This window comes from Hyperolius riggenbachi, chromosome 4, assembly GCF_040937935.1.
Source record: "Hyperolius riggenbachi isolate aHypRig1 chromosome 4, aHypRig1.pri, whole genome shotgun sequence".
NCBI lineage: Eukaryota > Metazoa > Chordata > Amphibia > Anura > Hyperoliidae > Hyperolius > Hyperolius riggenbachi.
In genome coordinates this window covers 45785127-45804372 of record NC_090649.1, presented here as the reverse complement: position 1 = coordinate 45804372, position 19246 = coordinate 45785127, and the positions used below count along the sequence as shown (strand labels likewise).

Sequence of the window (19246 nt, the reverse complement as noted above, 5' to 3'; positions counted from 1 at the left end):
ACGGTATGTATGTGTGTTGGTGTTTAGAGTGTGTCTAAGTGCACCACATTCACCTTGCATACTTCCTCTATTTTTTTCTAAATGTTTACAATGTCCTGCATGGGACTACATGGGAACCTTTAGACTTAAACAAATATAGACTTTTTGGACGTCACTATATGTATGGCTCCATGGATTACAACACATATATTGACAGAGACCTAAAGAATTATGTACAGGTTTAGGTCATGGACAACTGTCAGTAACTTGTACAGTGCTAGACCTGTCCTCCAGGTCAGCCCATCCGCTGGATCCTGGATACCATTCTGTGACCGTGGCTGCAGCTCTAACTTGCAGACTTTGGCCCAGTGCACACCAAAAACCTCTAGCAGATCCGCAAAACGCTAGAGGTTTTTGAAGCAGATTTCAGAGCGATTCCTAGACATGAGTAGAGACGTTTTCTAAACATGCCTAGCGTTTTTGGGAGCATTTTTGTGTAGCAGATTACATATATTGTTACAATAAAGATGTTACTGAACAGCTACTGTAACAAAAACGCCTGGAAAACCTGATCTAGCGTTTTTCAGAGTGTTTTGCGTTTTACCTATACTTAACATTGAAGGCAGAAACGCCTCAGACATCCACAAAATGCTGCAGCCCGGGAGTTTGCGTTTGTGGAAAAAACGAACCACTCTGGTGTGCACCAGCCTATTCACTTTCATTAGCCAGGCGGTTTTCCCCCTGCAAGCGTTTTAAAGAAATGCTGCAGAACCGCTCTCTTGTGCACCAGCCCTTTATGTCTGTTTTAGTGTTCCTTCTAACTGTATGTTGTTTACACATGATAATTTACAACCTGCTTTTTGTTTTTTTTCTGTTTACAAATACTGTATTTTTTGCAATATAAGACAAACTTTTTTTCTGCCTCAAAAGTGGGGAGAAAACATCACTGTGTCTTGTATTCCAAATACAGGGAGTTCCTGACTTATAAACGCCCGACGATATGAATCGCCTCCCTGTGCTGTGTCCTCTTTGTCCCCATGTCCGCCTTCACTCCATGCAGAGTACTGTAAGCAATGGGTAGCAGCAGCACGTCTGATCTGAGGGCGCCTGCGACGATCAGTGGCTTCTCCTCTCCCTCACTGTTCCCCTAGTGCTGGCTTTTCCTGATCATATCATTACACATGACTGGCACTAGGGGAACAGTGAGCAAGAGGAGAGGTCTCTGATCGCTGTGGGCACCCTCGGATCAGCTGAGAGACGCGATTGGCTTCTGACTGCTGCTATTAACCCTGCATGGGTGGGAGGGGGGGGCAGGGACACGGGGACAAAAAAGAGGACACAGGGTAAAACAGGAGGATGCCGGGGGATGAACAGGAGGATACAGGGGGACGAACAGGAGGACAGGCGGATGAAAAAGAGGACACTTGGATAAAGGAGGTCACAAGGGGGACAAACGAGGACACAGGGGGACAAAAAGGTGGCATGGAGAAGGACATGAGGGAGTCAATAGAGGACATGGAAATAAAAGGGGTACACAAGCGGAACAAGGGGGGCACAATAATTGGGTGGAGAACATCTATAAGACTCTCCTCCACCATGCATGCACTAGGTTTAGTATATCCCCCCCCCCATTTTTTGTCCTCTAAACATAGGTGCATCTTATACTCCGGAGCATCTTATATTCCAAACAATTTCTGAAAGTTACTTGCAAATCAGAGGTAAAGAACAACATAAACAAAGGAAACAGCATTCTTTTTTTTTTTATTCCAGTGTATTTCAAAGTGCATTTTTTCACTGCATTTGTCGATCAAGCCGACATCACCGGCATAATGTAAATTGCGCTGCGCTGTTTCCCATTGATGTGATCTCACTGCAAGGTCAGCCTACTGCATTTGTGTTTGATAAGATTGGGTAAGACGATGGTGGAGTACATGAGAACAGGGGTGTAACTAGAGGGGAGAACACTTGTTATGGGTGTGAAACTCTTGATGGCCAAACTTGTTTTATGGCCCTTGTGAGATGGGCCCCAAGACCATGAAGGATACCAAGGGGAGGCACCAAGGGGTGTGAACATTGGGGGGGGGGGAGGGATCAAAGTTTTGCTGGGGGCCCAATGAATTGCAGTTATGCCCCTGCATGAGAATTCTTTATCTTCTTTTCCCAGGTGAACCGGTGGAACTGACCATTAAAACAAACTTTGCCATTGGAAATATAATCATGTCTATCGTTTTCGGGCAGCGCTTTCATTACCGAGATCCTCTTCTAATCCGAGTGATGGAGCTTATTGATGAGAATATGAGACTTTTTGGGAGCCCCTCAGCTGCGGTAATATATATTGTATCCATACATTAATCTGCAGGGCTGTTTCTTAGGCAGTGCGGGCAGGGTGACCGCCCTGGGCGCAGACCGGGGTAGAAAAAGGGGGCGCAGGCAGAAGAACATAATCGTTAGGCAGCTGGTGATGTGCGGTGCAGCCAAATGGAAAAAGAAAGAAGATTACCAGCACATTTACCTTCCTTGACTCCTCCTGGGCTGCCTGCGTCAGACATCAATTAATCCTCCCGTCACCACCGCGTGATGACACCTGATGTCCTGTAGCGGTACTGCAGGCTGTCAGTGCGCAGCGGCCATGGAGGAATCGGCTTTCTAGGCTCTCTTCGCCTGTGTGTTTTCCTGGTCCCTGCTTCCTCCTGGATGAGCGGCTGATCACTAGTAAGTAGGCAGATCTACTTATACACTGTGGCTGTGCGACTGTCCCTAAAGAGTAAGGGTTCACAAGTCCACAGGGGTGGGTGGGGGGGTTGGAATGGGGCGCAATTGTAAACCCTAGCCCTGGGTGCAATTTAGCCTTGAAACTGTCCTGTTAATCTGTATAAAGGAGTGGGGATCAGTGAGAGGTCAGAAGTTTAGTGTTAGGTGTTTAGGACCAGGGAAATCTGCCGGGTGAGGTGGGCGCTGGTCTGTTCATATCCAGTCAAAGTTTTGGGGCTTCCATTACACTTCTAAATCACACATTTATCTTTTGCTCCATTTAACTGTAATGCCTGGCACACAGGGATGCTCGGATGTGCCTCATCCACGAATTCGGCAATCCACGTGGTTGCAAAAAAAATCCGCATTCGGCCCCGCCGCATGCGGATTTTCGTCCGCATCCACGCAACCACGCGGATTTTCTGCCATGAATGGCATAATCACGCGTGGATTCCCGCCCGGAGGCGGATTTTCTTTTAACGTTAATAACAAAGCCCCCATACATGCTACAATCCCCCAAATTGCATGGATTATCTAGGTGATAAGGGGCAACATAACTTCAACATAAAAAATTCCCCCAAATTTTTTTTTTCTACAGAAAATGGATTTTAAAGTGAAATCAACACTTTAAATGGGGCTATTAATTGGTGGTTTTAAAAAGGGATATACGCGTTAAGCAGTCAAAGAGGTGAAGGCGAGTTCCAATGGCACTTGGCGGCGAAGGTACCGCTGGAGGAGGATGAGTGGCTGACGCCAAAAAGGCCCCAGAGAGGTTTTTGTAATTTTTGTTTTTGTTTTTTTTTGCAGCATTGAGCAATGACATCGCAGCAGAGTTGTCAGTGGACACGGGCAGTGTGAACGCAGAGTGCAGTGATGGTAGCGACTGAGTCAGGAGAAGGACTATGCGGGCGGTCAGTTCAGCAGCACAGAAGGACCACGGCAACATACTGGTAGTAGTAGTAGCAGCACAGCGCCATAGTGCTGGCCAAAAAATTAAATGCACCCGGTGACCCGGGCAGTGATAACGCAGACAGAGTACATTGGTGGTACCGTGGTAGCGACTGAGTGAGGAGGAGGAGGAGGACAAAGCGGGCGTTCAGTTCAGCAGCAGCAGCAGCAGCACAGAAGGACCATGGCAACATACTGGTGGTAGTAGTAGTAGCACAGCGTCATAGTGCTGGCCAAAAAATTAAATGCACCCAGTGACCCGGGCAGTGTGAACGCAGAGTGTAGTAGCGACTGAGTCAGGAGGACAAAGCGGGCGGTCAGTTCAGCAGCTCAGAAGGAGGACCATGGCAACTTACTGGTAGTAGTACCATAACACCAAAAAATTAACCAAGGTAGGCACTAGGCAGGTAGTAACTGTCTTTATAAAGGCAGGCATAGTTAACAACAGCACATGCAGCAGCCACTTCATGTCCCCCTGTGTCCGACAATAGGGGCCAGGAACTCACCTTCCACCCAAGCCTGGTTGATTTTCAGGAAGGTGAGTTTGTCCACAGAGGCGTGGGAGAGCCGAGAGTGCTTCTCTGTGACCACGCCACCGGCCGCACTAAAGCATCTCTCTGAGAGGACACTGGAAGGAGGGCAGGATAGGAGTTCCAGGGCGTACTGGGAAAGCTCGCTCCAGATGTCCAGTCTCTTGACCCAGTACTCCAAGGGGTCCACGGGGCTGTCGGTGTCATTGAGCCCGCTGGATGACCCCATATAGTCAGACACCATGGTTGTCAGTCGTTGCTTGTGCTGGTTGGTGGTGGATGCTGTGGCGGGCACCTCTGTTCTGGGCTGCTGCACTGCATACAGGCTCTTGCTTAGGCTCTTCAGGTCTCCGGGGCGCCAGTTGCTGCTGCTGCTGCTGGTGGTTGTTGTTGTGCTGCTAGTGGCAATGGCAGGCACCTCTTGCTGGCTTGGCAGAGCAGTTACAGTGGGGGTGGAAGGCTGAGGGAATGCTTCCAGAAGTCTGCGCACAAGGGCCTCCTTCAACTCCCTTGTGCGTTGCTCGGTGGTGGATGGCGTCATTAAGTCTCCCAGCTTCCCCTTCAGACGGGGATCAAGCATCAAGGTAATCCAGATGTCCTCCCTTGAACGCATCTGGATCACCCGGGGGTCCCTGCGAAGGCAGCGCAACATGTGCACAGCCATGGGAAACAAGTGGGCCCTGCCAGCAAGATCTTCCTCGTCCTCGCCATTGTCCCATAACGCATGCCTGTCCTCTTCCTGTGCCATGTCGTTGTCCTCCTCAAACCGCCATCCACGTACAACGCCTGCTGCACTCTGCTCCTCCTCCTCCTCCTCATTCAGGTTAGGGACCTCCAACTCTTCCACTACCTGCTGTGAGCCCTCCTCTGAGCTGGACTGTGCTGCCATCTGCTCCTGTTCTTCCAACTGCCTCAGGGCTTCATCCCCACGCTCAATTAAATGGTCCATTGCCTGCTCCAGTAGACAAACCAAGGGAACCCACTGGCACACAGAGGCCCGCTCCTCACTGACCATCTTGGTTGCCTCCAGGAAGGGACTCAGCACCAGGCATACTTGCTGCATCAGTGTCCACTGAGTGGCAGTAATCATGGGGACTTGCTGGTTGCTGGGGACTAGTGTTGGGCGAACACCTGGATGTTCGGGTTCGGGAAAGTTCGCCGAACATGGCCGCAATGTTCGGCATGTTCGGGCCGAACCCCGAACTCCCCGAACATCCCGCTTTTGGGGGCCCTATGGGGTCGCAGGCATAAGGGGGGAGCATGCCCCGATCGCGGGGGGGGGTCGGAAATTCCCCCCACCCCCTCCGCTAGCGCTCCCCCCTCTGCCCGCTTCCCCATTCAAAAGTTAGGAAGTGAAACTGTACCTGTGCGGCCGGTAGTGGGTGACTGGCAGTGGGCGGCACTATGGAGCAACTGAGGAGGAGGAGGAGTCCGGAGAGTGACGCGTTGAGGGAGGCCGGGCAGTGGGCGGATCAGCAGTAGTACCGTACTACTGCTGATCCGCCCACTGCCCGGCCTCCCTCAACGCGTCACTCTCCGGACTCCTCCTCCTCCTCAGTCTCTCCATAGTGCCGCCCACTGCCAGTCACCCACTACCGGCCGCACAGGTACAGTTTCACTTCCTAACTTTTGAATGGGGAAGCGGGCAGAGGGGGGAGCGCTAGCGGAGGGGGTGGGGGGAATTTCCGACCCCCCCCGCGATCGGGGCATGCTCCCCCCTTATGCCTGCGACCCCATAGGGGGCCAGTATTCGGGCAAACAGGGCCCTGTTCGTGCCGAACAGGGGCCCTGTTCGGCCAGGCAATGAGCCGTTCGGGCGAACCCGAACAGTTTGGCCGAACACCACCAGGTGTTCGGCCGAACGCGAACATCACCCGAACAGGGTGATGTTCTGCAGAACCCGAACAGTGGCGAACACTGTTCGCCCAACACTACTGGGGACACTTGGGTCTAGCATGTAGGCCCTAAGAGCCAGCCTGTGCTGACACAGCCGCTCCAACATGGCCAGAGTCGAATTCCAGCGAACTGGCATGTCGATGATCATCCGGTGTTGTGGCCTTCCATACTGCTGCTGTAAGGTGGACAAGAGTGCAGAGGCAGTGGCTGACAGGCGGAAAAAGCGTACCACCGCCCGGGCATCCTGCAGCAGCTCGCTCATCCCCTGGTAGGTGCGCAAGAAGCGCTGCACCACAAGATTGAGCACGTGGGCCAAGCAGGGGATGTGCTGGAGGTTTCCCTGCTGCACTGCTGCCACCAGGTTGGCCCCGTTATCGGCTGCCACATACCCCACTTCCAGGCCTCTGGGGGTCAGCCACCTCTGCTCCTGCTTCCTGAGGGCGGCCAGGACGTTGGTGGCCGTAAGCCTCTCCTTCCCCAGGGTCACCAATTTTAAAAGGGCTTGGCAGTGCCGAGGCTTGGCGCTGCTGCTGCCGAGGCGGGCTTGCTTTCCGGGTGCAGAGGGAGTGTCGTGACAGGACCCTTCTGCATCCCCCCTGATCCCGCGTGGTGGCACCACTAGCTGGGCTAATGCGCTCTTGTCCTCCCCCCTTCCATCAGTGTCACCCAGTGGGCTGTAAAGGACAGGTAGCGACCTGTCCCAAATCTGCTACTCCACGAGTCCATGGTCACATGGACCCGCTTGCCCACAGAGTAGTCCAGGGAACGGGCCACGTTTTCCACCGCAAACTTGTGGAGTGCTGGGATCGCGCTCCTGCTGAAATAGTGGCGACTGGGGACTTGCCACTCGGGGATGCCAAATTGGAGCAGCGTCCGCATGGCGCTCCCCTCCTGCACCAGGGAGTAGGGAAGCAGCTGTGATGCCATGGCCCGGGCCAGCAAGCCATTTAGTTTGCGGATCCACCTGTGGCTTGGAGGCAGAGGCTTGGTCAGACCCTGAAAGGTGTCGCTCAGCAGGGTCTGACGACGCTGGGATGCAGGGGAGACAGAGGAGAGAGACGAACACTGGCTGCCAGCCTCAATGTCTGTGTCCTGAGTAGCCGAGGTGGAAGAGCGCTTGCGTGCTACTACTGCTGCTGCTGTGGGGGTTTCACGACCCTGAGGGAGGGATGATGCTGCTGCGCTGGTGGGCCTTCTGCTCTCAGGAACCCCTGCCAGCAATGCCTGCTTCCTCTTAAAGTCCGCATACTCGCGGCAGTGGCGGCTTCTCAGGTGGCCCTGGAGGGATGAGGTACCCATCTTGCTCAGACTTTTCCCACGGCTCAATCTTTTGCTGCATAACCTGCACACCGCATACCTTTTGTCATCAGTACATTCCTCAAAGCAATCCCACACTGGTGACTTTAATTTACTGCGGCCCCCACTAGCAGAGGGTGCAGCGGAACAATGTGTGGTAGTAGTTGCCGGGGGTTGCATGGTGGTGGTGCCGGCTGAAGCAGTGTCCTGTCTACTTCCTCCACGCCCACTGCTGCCGATGCCCCTGCCCCTGCCTGACATATGGCGATATCCTTGCCTAGGCCGAGGTGACTCGTCATCCTGCTCTGCCTCTGACCATTCTTCCACGGACTCAGCAGGCTGCACATAGTTAGGGTCCACAACGTCGTCATCATCAGCAGCATCATCATAATCCAGCTCTTCCTCTGACTCCCCCGCCTCCTCTTCTGTCCCTACATCCCCAGACACAGACCCCTCTTCTTCATCACCAGAACTCAACAACGCTTGTGATTGTGGCCCGATCTCAATCTCTGCCACATCAGTCCCCAATAAGTCCTGAGCTTCTTGCATCAGCAGGTTCCCAGATGCCGGACTGAGGGACAGAACGCTGTCATCCTGGGAGGGCTGCTGACCAGTGGGTGCTGGGGTGGATGTCACAACAAGCGTGGGATGTTGGCTGCTGCTGCTGCTGCTTGGAGTGGTGCTCACAGTAGAGGTCTGGGAGGAAGTCATGATGTCCATGAGTACGTCAGGTTCCATTTGCTCAACCACCACACGGGGACCAGAAACTTTAAAATATTTGGACAATGGCGTCCACTGACTCGGCCCAGGCTTTGCTGCCCCTCTTTCTGCTGCATCACGACCACGTACAGCTGGACGTCCTCTCCCTGGACGTGGAGCAGTCCCAGAAGTGGCTGAGGCAATTGAACTCCCTTTCCTCTCACCCCGCGAAACCCTGCCAGACATGTTGCTAGTAATGAATCACTGGATGCAGTGGGCACAGTACAAGGTCACTGAAGGATGCACCAGGCACAGTACAACGGCACTGAAGGATGCAGTGGGCACAGTACAAGGTCACTGAAGGATGTAGTGGGCACAGCAGTGGGCACTGGATATACAACTAGGTCACTGAAGGATGCAGTGGGCACAGTACAAGGTCACTGAAGGATGCAGTGGTCACAGTACAAGGTCACTGAAGGATGCAGTGGGCACAGCAGTGGGCACTGGATATACAACTAGGTCACTGAAGGATGCAGTGGGCACAGTACAAGGTCACTGAAGGATGCAGTGGGCACAGTACAAGGTCACTGAAGGATGCAGTGGGCACAGCAGTGGGCACTGGATATACAACTAGGTCACTGAAGGATGCAGTGGGCACAGTACAAGGTCACTGAAGGATGCAGTGGGCACAGTACAAGGTTACTGAAGGATGCAGTGGGCACAGCAGTGGGCACTGTATATACAACTAGGTCATTGAAGGATGCAGTGGGCACAGTACAAGGTCACTGAAGGATGCAGTGGGCACAGCAGTGGGCACTGGATATACAACTAGGTCACTGAAGGATGCAGTGGGCACACAAGGATGTCACACTGTGTAATGAGATGCTCATATGCCAGCGAGCGAGCAGTGGGCACTGGGCATGGCACAAGGTCACTGACAGAATGAATGAACAGCGCTGGCAAAGAGTGGCGGCGCCGGCGGTGTGACTGGCTGCCTGCAAATAGTACAAGTGTATAACTGTCACTGGAATATGCAAGTGAACACTGCAGCTGCACTAACCTGCCTGCCTGCACTACACACAGATAATCCCCACTCCCACTACACTGACTACACTGCAGCACTGAACCTGCCTGCACTACACACAGTTAAATAATCACTAGACTCCCACACTCCCACTACACTACACTGACTACAACTAACTACAGCAATCACTCACTGACTAGCTAACTGTGTACAGTATAAGAGCAGTGTTAGCAAAAAAAACGCTTTGTTTTTAACACAATAAATGCACTTGCTCAAACAACAATGGCCTGGAGATAATCCTCTCAGCACCACAGTCTAGCAAGGACAGAGCTTTTCCATCATGGCCGCCGCTTTATATTCAGGAGGGGAGGGCATAGCTCCCCTCCTGTGATTGGTTGCTAGGGCCTGGCTGGGGCACTCTGATTGGCCTGCAATGTGTCACTTACGCATAGTTTGACGCATTACCACAAACCACGACTTCAGCACCGGGTTTCACGAGCGTGAATGCGGATTTCTGTCCGCATTCACACGAAGCGGAAGTAGATTTTCGTGGTTGAAAATCTATTCACGACTTAGCGTGTCCGAGGCGGAATGCGTCAAAATGGTCGTGAATCCACGCGAAGGGTGATCACGACCTGGCGGTGAGCACCACTGCTGGCACACACAAAGCAATGTCCCGTCAGATTGACAGGTCAAATCAGTTATTTCCGTCACGTCTGATCTGCTCCTGATTGATTTTCAGACCAGAACTGCACAAAATTGATTTAGTTAAGGTGGCCATACACTGGTCGATGTGCCATTAGATCGACCAGCTGACAGATCCCTATCTGATCGAATCTGATAAGAGAGGGATCGTATGGCTGCCTTTACTGCAAACAGATTGTGAATCGATTTCAGCCTGAAACCGATTCACCATCTGCTGAGCTGCTCCTGCCGCCTGTCCCCCCCCCCGTATACATTACCTGATGCTGGCTCCCGGGCGTCTTCTCCGCATTGCACGGCTCTGTTCCGGCTCCATCCCGGCGCTTCCTGTGTTACTCCGTGACCAGGAAGTTCAAATAGAGCGCCCTCTATTTGAACTTCCTGGTCACTGCAGTGACACAGGAAGCGCCGGGATGGATGGAGCCGGAACAGAGCCGTGCAGCGCGGAGAAGACGCCCGGGAGCCAGCCTCAGGTAATGTATACTTGATCGGATCGGCCGCCGCTAGCGAAGCGCACTTTACCCGCGGGCGATCGAGGGTAATTTCCCGCACGGCGCGATCGACGGACCGATCCGATTTCGGGAGGAAATCGGATCGGCGGCTGCGTTTACCGCGAACGATTGGCAGCAGATTCGATCCTAGGATCGAATCTGCTGTCGAAACGGCCGCGAATCGAGCCAGTGTATGGCCTGCTTTATTCGATTGGGAGCAGATCTGAAGCATGCAGATCAGATCAGATGTTACTGACAGCGTTGCTTGTAAATTTTCACCAAACTCATTTTCGCATCGAAAATACTATTTTCCCTTTCAAGAAAATATACATAAAAAATACTGTCAAAGAAAACAAATTTTGCGAAAAGCGCAAAAAGACTTTATTTTACCGTGAAATATTGTGAAAAATACGAGAAATCACAAACTTATTCCAAAATTTTTTTGATAGCATTTTCACTCGAAAGTCGAACTTTTGCATGATTTTCTCGAAAATAATGCGAAAAGAATATTGGCATTTCCCATCATCACCAGTTACTGACAGAAATCTGACAAGATTAGCTGCATACTTTTTTCAAGTGTGTGATTCAGACACTACTGACCAGAAAAAATATTTGGTTAGGCAGGGAACACACTAGGCAGAAAAGCTAGCGTCGCGAAAAATTCATCGAAAATGCACATAATGCAAGTCAATGGTCTGCATGAAAAAAAAAACGCATATACTTGCGTTCTGCAATGTGCGTTTTGAAAAACGCTGGGTTTGTTGCATGTTTTTCAAAAACACATAAAAAAAGCACATAATGAAAGTCAAAGGTGACACAGAGGTATTGCGTTTTAGTGCGTTTTTTATGATGTTTTTGATGTTGTATTTCCGCTTCCTGTTGACTTCAGAGTGATTTGCATAAAACGCATAAAAAAATGCATGCAAAACACATGCATGCAAAATGCAAGAAAAACGCATGTGCTGGAAAAAAAATGCAAAACGCAAACGCACTAAAAATGCACAAACCCATATGCAGCAAAACGCTACGTTTCCCGCACTACCAAGTGTACACCCAGCCTCAAAGACAATAAATATGGCAGCCTCGCAGTGGCGTAAATACAATTATTAGGGCCCCCCAGCAAACTTTGATGCCTCCCCCAATGTTCATGCCCCTTCCCTTGCCACCCCCTCCAATGTTCACACCCCTTCTTTTAAATGCGGTAAATGTCACTATTAGTAGCAAACCTAACGGTAGTGTAATTTTACATGTATCAAAAGAAAGAGTAAGGTTGGTTTCACAGTGGGACGTTACAGGCGCACGTTAGAGCAGCCTGTAACGCACCCCACCGCACAGCAATGAAAAATCAATGGGCTGTTCACAGTGCCCAGGTTGCGTTACATAGTAACGCTGCGCCACCAGACAACATACTGCATGCAGTACTTTCTAAGCGGCAGAGCCGCGTTAGACTGCTTGCACATGCTCAGTAACGTTGGGGAGGAGCGGAGAGCGGCCAGGCACATGGCTAATTAATATTCACTGCACTCAGTGACGTGCAGTGTTTACTTCCTGGAGCGGCCGCTCTGTGCAGCGATTGGCCGGCGGGACCACGTGATGCCGCATGCGCACAAGAGTACGCATCACGGCATCACGGACGCCAGAGTGAGCTGCACAACGCGGCTCACTCCGACGTCCAAAGCAGGGAGCACCAGGCGTTGTGTTAGGGGCACGTTATGCGACCATAACGTCCCCTAAAACGCAACGTCCTGGTGTGTAAGTAGCCTAATACATTTCCTGATGGGGTTTCCAGGGGGTCCATACGCAGCTGCAGCGATTTGGCCAGGGATCGCTATACAGCCGCAATATGGCTGTATGAAGATCCCTGGCATTTTTTCCTATTTTCCCAATTTTTTGTTTTTTATCATTTTATGTTTAGAGTGTGCAAAACGGATGAAGCCGGCACCATCTAAGATGGTGCCGGCTTCATCCGTTTTGAAGATTTTCGCTCAGGTGGTGCTGGGCTAGCCGTGGCACATCCATTGATCATCTAGGGGTTGGTGCATCTCTACATCTACTGCTGTATGTTTAGAGTGTGGGTTTTTTTTTTTTTTTTAATTATGTGGGGTCCCCCCTCCTGAAACTTTTTAACCCCTTGTCCCCCATGCAGGCTGGGATAGCCAGAATGTGGAGCTCTGACCAATTGCTGCTTCACCAGTGGCGTAGCTAAGGAGCTGTGGGCCCTGGTGCAAGTTTTACAATGCCCCCCCCCCCCCCCCCCCCAAGCACTCTATACATAACAATTGATCCGGCACACCAAAACCTGCCAATGGCAACTACAGTGTCAGAGATGCAAGAAGGGGATGGGGAACAGCTTGTTAATGATTTCCACTATTCAAAGTATCTATAGAAGTGATTATTATGAGCACAAGACCAATAAAGAGCTAATACTGTAGTTGAGGGAGGGCCCTTCGGGGCCCTTTTGGCCCAAGGGCCCCGATGCGGTCGCTACCTCTGCAACCCCTATTGCTACGCCCCTGGGCTTCACACCCTGACTATACCAGCTGCAAAAAATGTCCCTTAATGCCGATTTTTGTTCCAAGGTATCTGTTGGGGGGCCACCAGGTTTATTTTGCCCTGGGGCCCCATTGTTGCTTAAACCGGCCCTGCAACTCACAATGGTCATAAAACAAGTGTGAACATCAGGATCTTCAAACCCATAATAAGTGTAGCCACAAAAACACCTGACCTGACGTATAACCCCCTGCATGAGAGGAAGGGAAGGTTAGTAGTTGGGGCAGGGGCTGCTCCCCTCTCGGTAGCCCTATGTCTCTCATCTCAGGTTCCTTTTACATTTTCATGTTACATATGCAAAAATGTTAAATGTGCTGATACTATTATTATTGTTATCTTTAGCTGTCAACTCGTAACATATTTGACCTAGTTTTAGATGAAATGTTTTTGACTTCTTCTTAGATGTACAATTATTTCCCTGCCTTGCGCTATATATGTGGAGCGCGGAGGATAGTCATGAGGAACATGTCTCATCTGCACTCCTTTTTGAGAATGAAGTTAATGAAGCATCTTCAGGAACTGGACAGAGATGACCAGAGAGGATTTATTGATGCTTTCCTCATTAAGCAGGAGGAGGTAATACCCCAAATTGTCTTGAGGCTCATACACACGTACCAACAATCCGCCCAACTATCTTCTAAACTTGGTCTGTTGGAAGATAGTTGGGCATGTGTACAGCTGGCAATCAACCAGACAACCAACTGATAACAGGTTGTTTGCCAGATCCAACTGGTGGATCAACCCAATTATCGTACAGGTTGGCACATGAGTACAAGTCTTTTGAACATTGTTGTTGTTTTTGAATGGGGAAGTGTTATGCAGTTTGTCATTTAGCTTGCACACATCTATATATATAATAGAGTAAGTGCTTCAAGCTTCAAGCAAGAAGAAGAAGTAGCACCCTGCCCCCAGGGCCGGTCCAAGCAAGAAGAAGGGGACGGTCCAAGCAAGAAGAAAAAGTAGCGCCCTGCCCACAGGGCCGGTCAAAGCAAGGAGAAGAGTAGCAGTGGCTGAACAGAGTACTGGTTAAGGGCACTGCCTTTGATATGGGAGGCCAGGGTTTGAATCCTGGCTAGGGTCAGGATCTATACAGTAAGGAATTCAAGACAAGACTGCCTAACACTGCAGGGTGGCCTCCTGAGCCTGTCCCAGTGGCTGCAGCTCTTGAGCGCTTTGAGTCCGAAAGGATTAAAGCGCTATATAAATGTTTGGATTTTTATTATTATTAAGTAGCGCCCTACCCCCAGGGGTGGTCTTAGACTTGCCGCCGAGCTGGAGGGGATAGTGGGCAGGAAGGGGGTATTAGGCGCAGCGGCAGGGAGGGGTGTTAGACCCCACCCCTCCCTCAACTGGGTCCCCTATCTGCGCTCCCCCTCTAGCTTAAGTTCAGCAGCAGCCGCTGCTATTATTAAGAGGCAGCGGGAGGGGATGACTCACCTCTTCCGCGTTCCAGTGTGCATTCCACTGTCGTCACTTCCTGCAATGCCGTCCACTTACAATACAGACAGCGCACATGGGGGACCCAGGTGAGGGGGGGTCCTGCTGAGCTTAAGCTGGAGGGGGAGCGCACATGGGGGGACCCAGGTGAGGGAGGGGGGGGGGGGTCCTGCTGAGCTTAAGTTGGAGGGGGAGCGCACTTGGGGGACCCAGGTGAGGGGGGGTCCTGCTGAGCTCAAGCTAGAGGGGGGAGCGCACATGTGGGACCGAGGTGAGGGAGGGGGGTCCTGCTAAGCTTAAGCTGAAGGGGGAGCGCACATGGGGACCCAGGTGTGCCCAATACCCCCTTCCTGCCCGCTATCCCCTTATGCGGCGTATGCTACGCCGCGGGTCGGCTAGTAGTATTTAAATGAGTTGATTGTTTAGTTGGTTGGCATGTGTGTATGTACTTGACATGTAAACAACTTGTTGTGTGGTTGGTCATATTGTGCAGTTGTTGGTTGTGCATTACAAATAGAAAGTGGTCCTGCACTAGATGGATAAATCAGCAGCTATGTGGATATAAGTATCCCCCAGATACTAATTGTATAAATGATGCAAATAATGAGCTACCCACAGCGCTATAGAACACATATTACAACCTTTCATAAATATAAAATGACATACAAAAGTACTGATCCTAAGTTAAATTGGCAGCAGGCCCCTTTAAATGCTAAAAAGCCACCACTCGCCCACGTCACTCACACTCTCAGGCCCCATTCACACTTAGAAACGCAAAACGCCGGCAATTTTTCTCTGGCGTTTTGCAGGAGTAATTTTTCCGCGATTTCACTAGGAAAAATCACTGAACAGTGCGTCGATTTTGCCGCGATCGCGTTTAGCGCTTCTATAGCACTGAAACGTGATCGCTGGGAAATCACCTGAAAGTGGTGCAGGCAACGCATTTGCGCTTTGCGTTTTTGGCCGTTTTGGGGCGATTTGCAGCGATTAGTGCAAATCGCCCAAGTAAGAACGGGCCCATAGGGTTTCATTACACTAGCGATTTTGAAAAGTGCTAGCGTTTGAGTGTTTTGCCAAAATTGCGGGCATATCAGTTGTACATTACCCTCCGGCTATGAATGGTCTGAAGTCCTGTGCCGTCGCCTCTATCCACCGCTAATTACTGGCCAAATACAAAAGCGGGGATAGGTAGTAGATGCTGCAGCTGTAGACGTTGGATGGAGCGCTGCTGTAACAGTCTCCGCGGCCACGTCTCGTACCAGGAAGTGCTTTGATCCAAGCTGGTTCGAACAGTCTAAGCTGCTACCAGTGACGTCACTGGTTGCATGTTGGATGCTCTGATGAAGAGGGGTGTACCTCTAGATGTGGTCGCGGAGACTGTTATAGCAGCGCTCCATCCAGCGTCTACAGCTGCAGCATCTACTACCTATCCCCGCTTTTGTATTTGGCCAGTAATTAGCGGTTGATACAGGTGACGGCGCAGGACTTTAGACCGTTCACAGCCGGAAGAGTAATGTACAACCGATACGCCCGCTGGCTAGATTGATGCCATTTAATTTAAGTTCAGCGTAAAGCTTTATTGAACTCTTTCTGCAAGGTGGGAAACCGGAGCATTGCTCTAATGAGGATTTAATACAAACTGCATTCCTGAAAGGAACACATATTTTTATCTATTCATGCCAAACGATCGTGTGATCATTTTTAGAATCAGAAATTACTAATCTTTTACTGGGATCCTGCTTTGAATAACTTTTTTTCCCCCAGCAACTCACTGCAGTGAGGCCCCATGGTTGGGCATTATGTTGGATGTGTGAATGAGTTTTTACCCCTGTGCCAACAGGTAACCCTCTGGTTTAATAGCTAATCACACTTTTGTTAAAAATGTTCTAGAAACCCCTATCTGGGCTACACAAGTTAATTGGTAATCTCATATTATTAAAAACAAGGTTGTTTTGTGGATATCGTGGTGCTTGGTGTAAGACACCCATTGTCCCTCTGTTCAAGTACTATTTTAACCTCCTTGGTGGTAATTTCTGAGCTAGGGTCGGGTCAGAAAACCGCAGCTAAGAGTGTTAATCCCGACCTCTGCTCTGGGTAGCCGCTGAAGGCTGAATGCAGAGCAATGCGTGCAGCGGGCGGTTTTACATACCTCCCGAGGGATCCCGACATCAGGTGCCATTCTTCTTCCTCTCCTCCGGGGGCTCTGCTTCCTCCTGGTGGGATCGCTTTAGAGTTGCAGCGCCACCCGGAGGATGGAGGCATAACTGCAGCGTTGGAGCCAGGGAGGTGAGTGATTGTTAAACTGCTGCAGATGTCCTTGGCAGCATGTTTTTTACCAGGTTTTAGGGTCTGAAAGGGTGCAAACAAATTGCACCACTTTTAGACCCTAAAATCCAAAAAGAATCATACCACCAAGGGGGTTAATGAATAATATTTTCAGTTTTGTATATTAACATTGCTAAAAGAGTTATAATGCATAGTGGCACTAGTGTAGCTATGCATTATGGTGTTCCCCAGCTGAACTTTGATGTGGCCTAGGTAAGGGAGTGGATGAAGGGCTGTTTCAGAGGAAGGGTAAGAACTTTGGGACCAGTGGCGTAGCTAAGGAGCTATGGGCCCTGGTGCAAGTTTTACAAGGGGCCCCCCGAGCACTCTATACATAACAATTGATACGACGCACCAAAACCTGCCAATGGCAACTACAGTGTCAGAGGTGTAAGAAGGGGATGGGGAACAGTTTGTTAACGATTACTACTATTCAAAGTATCTATAGAAGTGATTATTATGAGCACAGGACCAATAGAGAGCCAATACTGCAGTTGAGGAAGGGCCCTTCGGGGCCCCTCTGGCCCAAGGGCCCCGATGCGGTCGCTACCTCTGCAACCCCTATTGCTACGCCCCTGTTTGGGACCATTCATAGTCATGGGACCATCATGGTTGTGTTTTGTCAATGTGTTTACATAGGAAAGATCTGATCCCAACACTTATTTCCATGAAAAGAACCTGATGAGTGTTGTGTCAACTTTACTGATGGCGGGCACAGAGACCACCTCCTCCACCATTCGCTGGGCCTTGATATATATGATACAGTACCCTGACATCCAAAGTAAGGATTAATAATATTATTATTTTATTCATATAGTGCCAATTTTGTTTATGTTACCTACTGTACAACCATTGTCTGTGTGGTTTAAAACATGTTAATTTGATAGATAAAGTAAAGCAGAGACAAGACCTACTACGAGGAGGACCCTGCTCTTTTGAGATTACAATTCAGAAGATAGTTGGGAGGTGACAATAGGTGAGGAGATGAAGGAGCCAGCGAGTGAGGTAGTGAGCTTATACATCAGACTATGACAGATTATAATCTTGTGTGAAAAGGTGTGATCTAAGGGTACATTTGAAGGTTTCCATGCCTACAGAATTATGGACAATCTGTGGGAGAGAGTTCAAAAGGGAGATGATACTCACCATGAGTTTTCTGATTTTGGATTCCACAGAAATTCCGATTTCCCCCAATGCTGATTACTGAGTCTGCAGATTTCCAATTTCTGTTTTCTAATGACGGAGTTCTAATTTCTGATGAGTCTTTTTTGTTTTTTGTTCATTTTTTTCTTTGTCTGATTGGCCAAATACTTTAGAGTTGACTCAGCATTCTCTGATTGGTCCGATGCTTTCAAGTTCCGTGATTGGGGTAAAATTACTGAGTTGCGGTAATGCAGTATTTCCACAGAAGTCGGATTTCCCAGTGGTTTCTGATTGCAAATTAGGACATTTCAATTCTGTGAAATTTGAATGTGCATCTCTAATCATGAGCTGATAGATGCAAAGTGAGAGGGGTTCAATGGAAAAGTGGAGGTTCTGGGTGGGATTTTATCTGGAGATTAATGAGGAAATATACAGAGAAGCAAATTTAAGGCGGGTTTTAAATTATGGTTTTAGAGGTTTGAACTGCTTCCACAGGGTTATTGTCAGCCAGAGGAGAGAATGGCAGAGACGGGGTGACATCAGAGGAGCGGAAGGAGAGGTGGGTGAAAGTTCAATAGGGATTAAAGAGTTGCCAGTCTAGGCCTCAGAGTAGGATGTTTTTTTTTGCTAGACCTCAGAGTAGGATGTTTTTTTGCTAGGCCTTAGAGTAGGATGTTTTTTTGCTAGACCTTAGAGTAGGATGTTTTTTTGCTAGGCCTCAGAGTAGGATGCTCCAGTAGTCGAGGCTGGATAGGATTGGGGCTCTTACTGGCTGGGCCGACATACCTGCTGATTTGAATTGGCCCCGTTTAAAGTTGAATAGTACTGGCATGTAAGCCATCATTATTCTAATCTCATTGAACAACAACAAAACATTTGTAAAGATCTTTTCTCCCATAGGACCCAAAGCGCATAAGCTTGTCTTAGATCAGTACATAGTGATGTGCAAACAGGAAGGAAGAGCAGGAAAGCTGGCACTGCTGCAAGTGTTCAATTTATTGTAGCATACATAAAGTGCAAGCGTGCAACATCTTGCAAAATGGCATAAAAAGTCGTCGCCTCCGTAGAAGCGCTATCCCAGCGCGAAACGGCTGTCAGGCATCTTAGCCCAGCACCCACCACCACCCACGCCTCCTCTCACAAGGGTATGTTGACGACTTTTTATGCCATTTTGCAAGATGTTGCACGCTTGCACTTTATGTATGCTACAAAAAAATTGAACACTTGCAGCAGTGCCAGCTTTCCTGCTCTTCCTTCCTGTTTGCTGTTTGACGTTCCTAGCTTGAGCACGCTGAAGAGGTTCTAGAGAAGAGGTGTATATATTTCCTCCAGTGCACACTGCATGTACTTTTAACTGAGTAGTCTTTGTCGCAATCGCTGTAGTGCCAACCGCCTGCTCTCTTTTGTTTTGGTTTACATAGTGATGTGTACAGGGAAAAAGTTATGCGATCATAAAAGCCAGACTAAAGAGGTGG

At 49.8% G+C, this 19246-nt stretch overlaps 1 protein-coding gene across 1 annotated transcript in view; it reads left to right on the top strand.

Annotated features, from left to right (window-relative positions):
* LOC137571197 (cytochrome P450 2K6-like) overlaps positions 1 to 19246 on the top strand; it is a 29157-nt gene that overhangs the window by 7057 nt on the left and 2854 nt on the right. The window contains exons 4-6 of the mRNA XM_068280022.1: positions 2144 to 2304; positions 13269 to 13442; positions 17268 to 17409. Of these exons, the coding sequence (XP_068136123.1) occupies positions 2144 to 2304; positions 13269 to 13442; positions 17268 to 17409 (477 nt within the window). The remainder of the gene's footprint in view (positions 1 to 2143; positions 2305 to 13268; positions 13443 to 17267; positions 17410 to 19246) is intronic.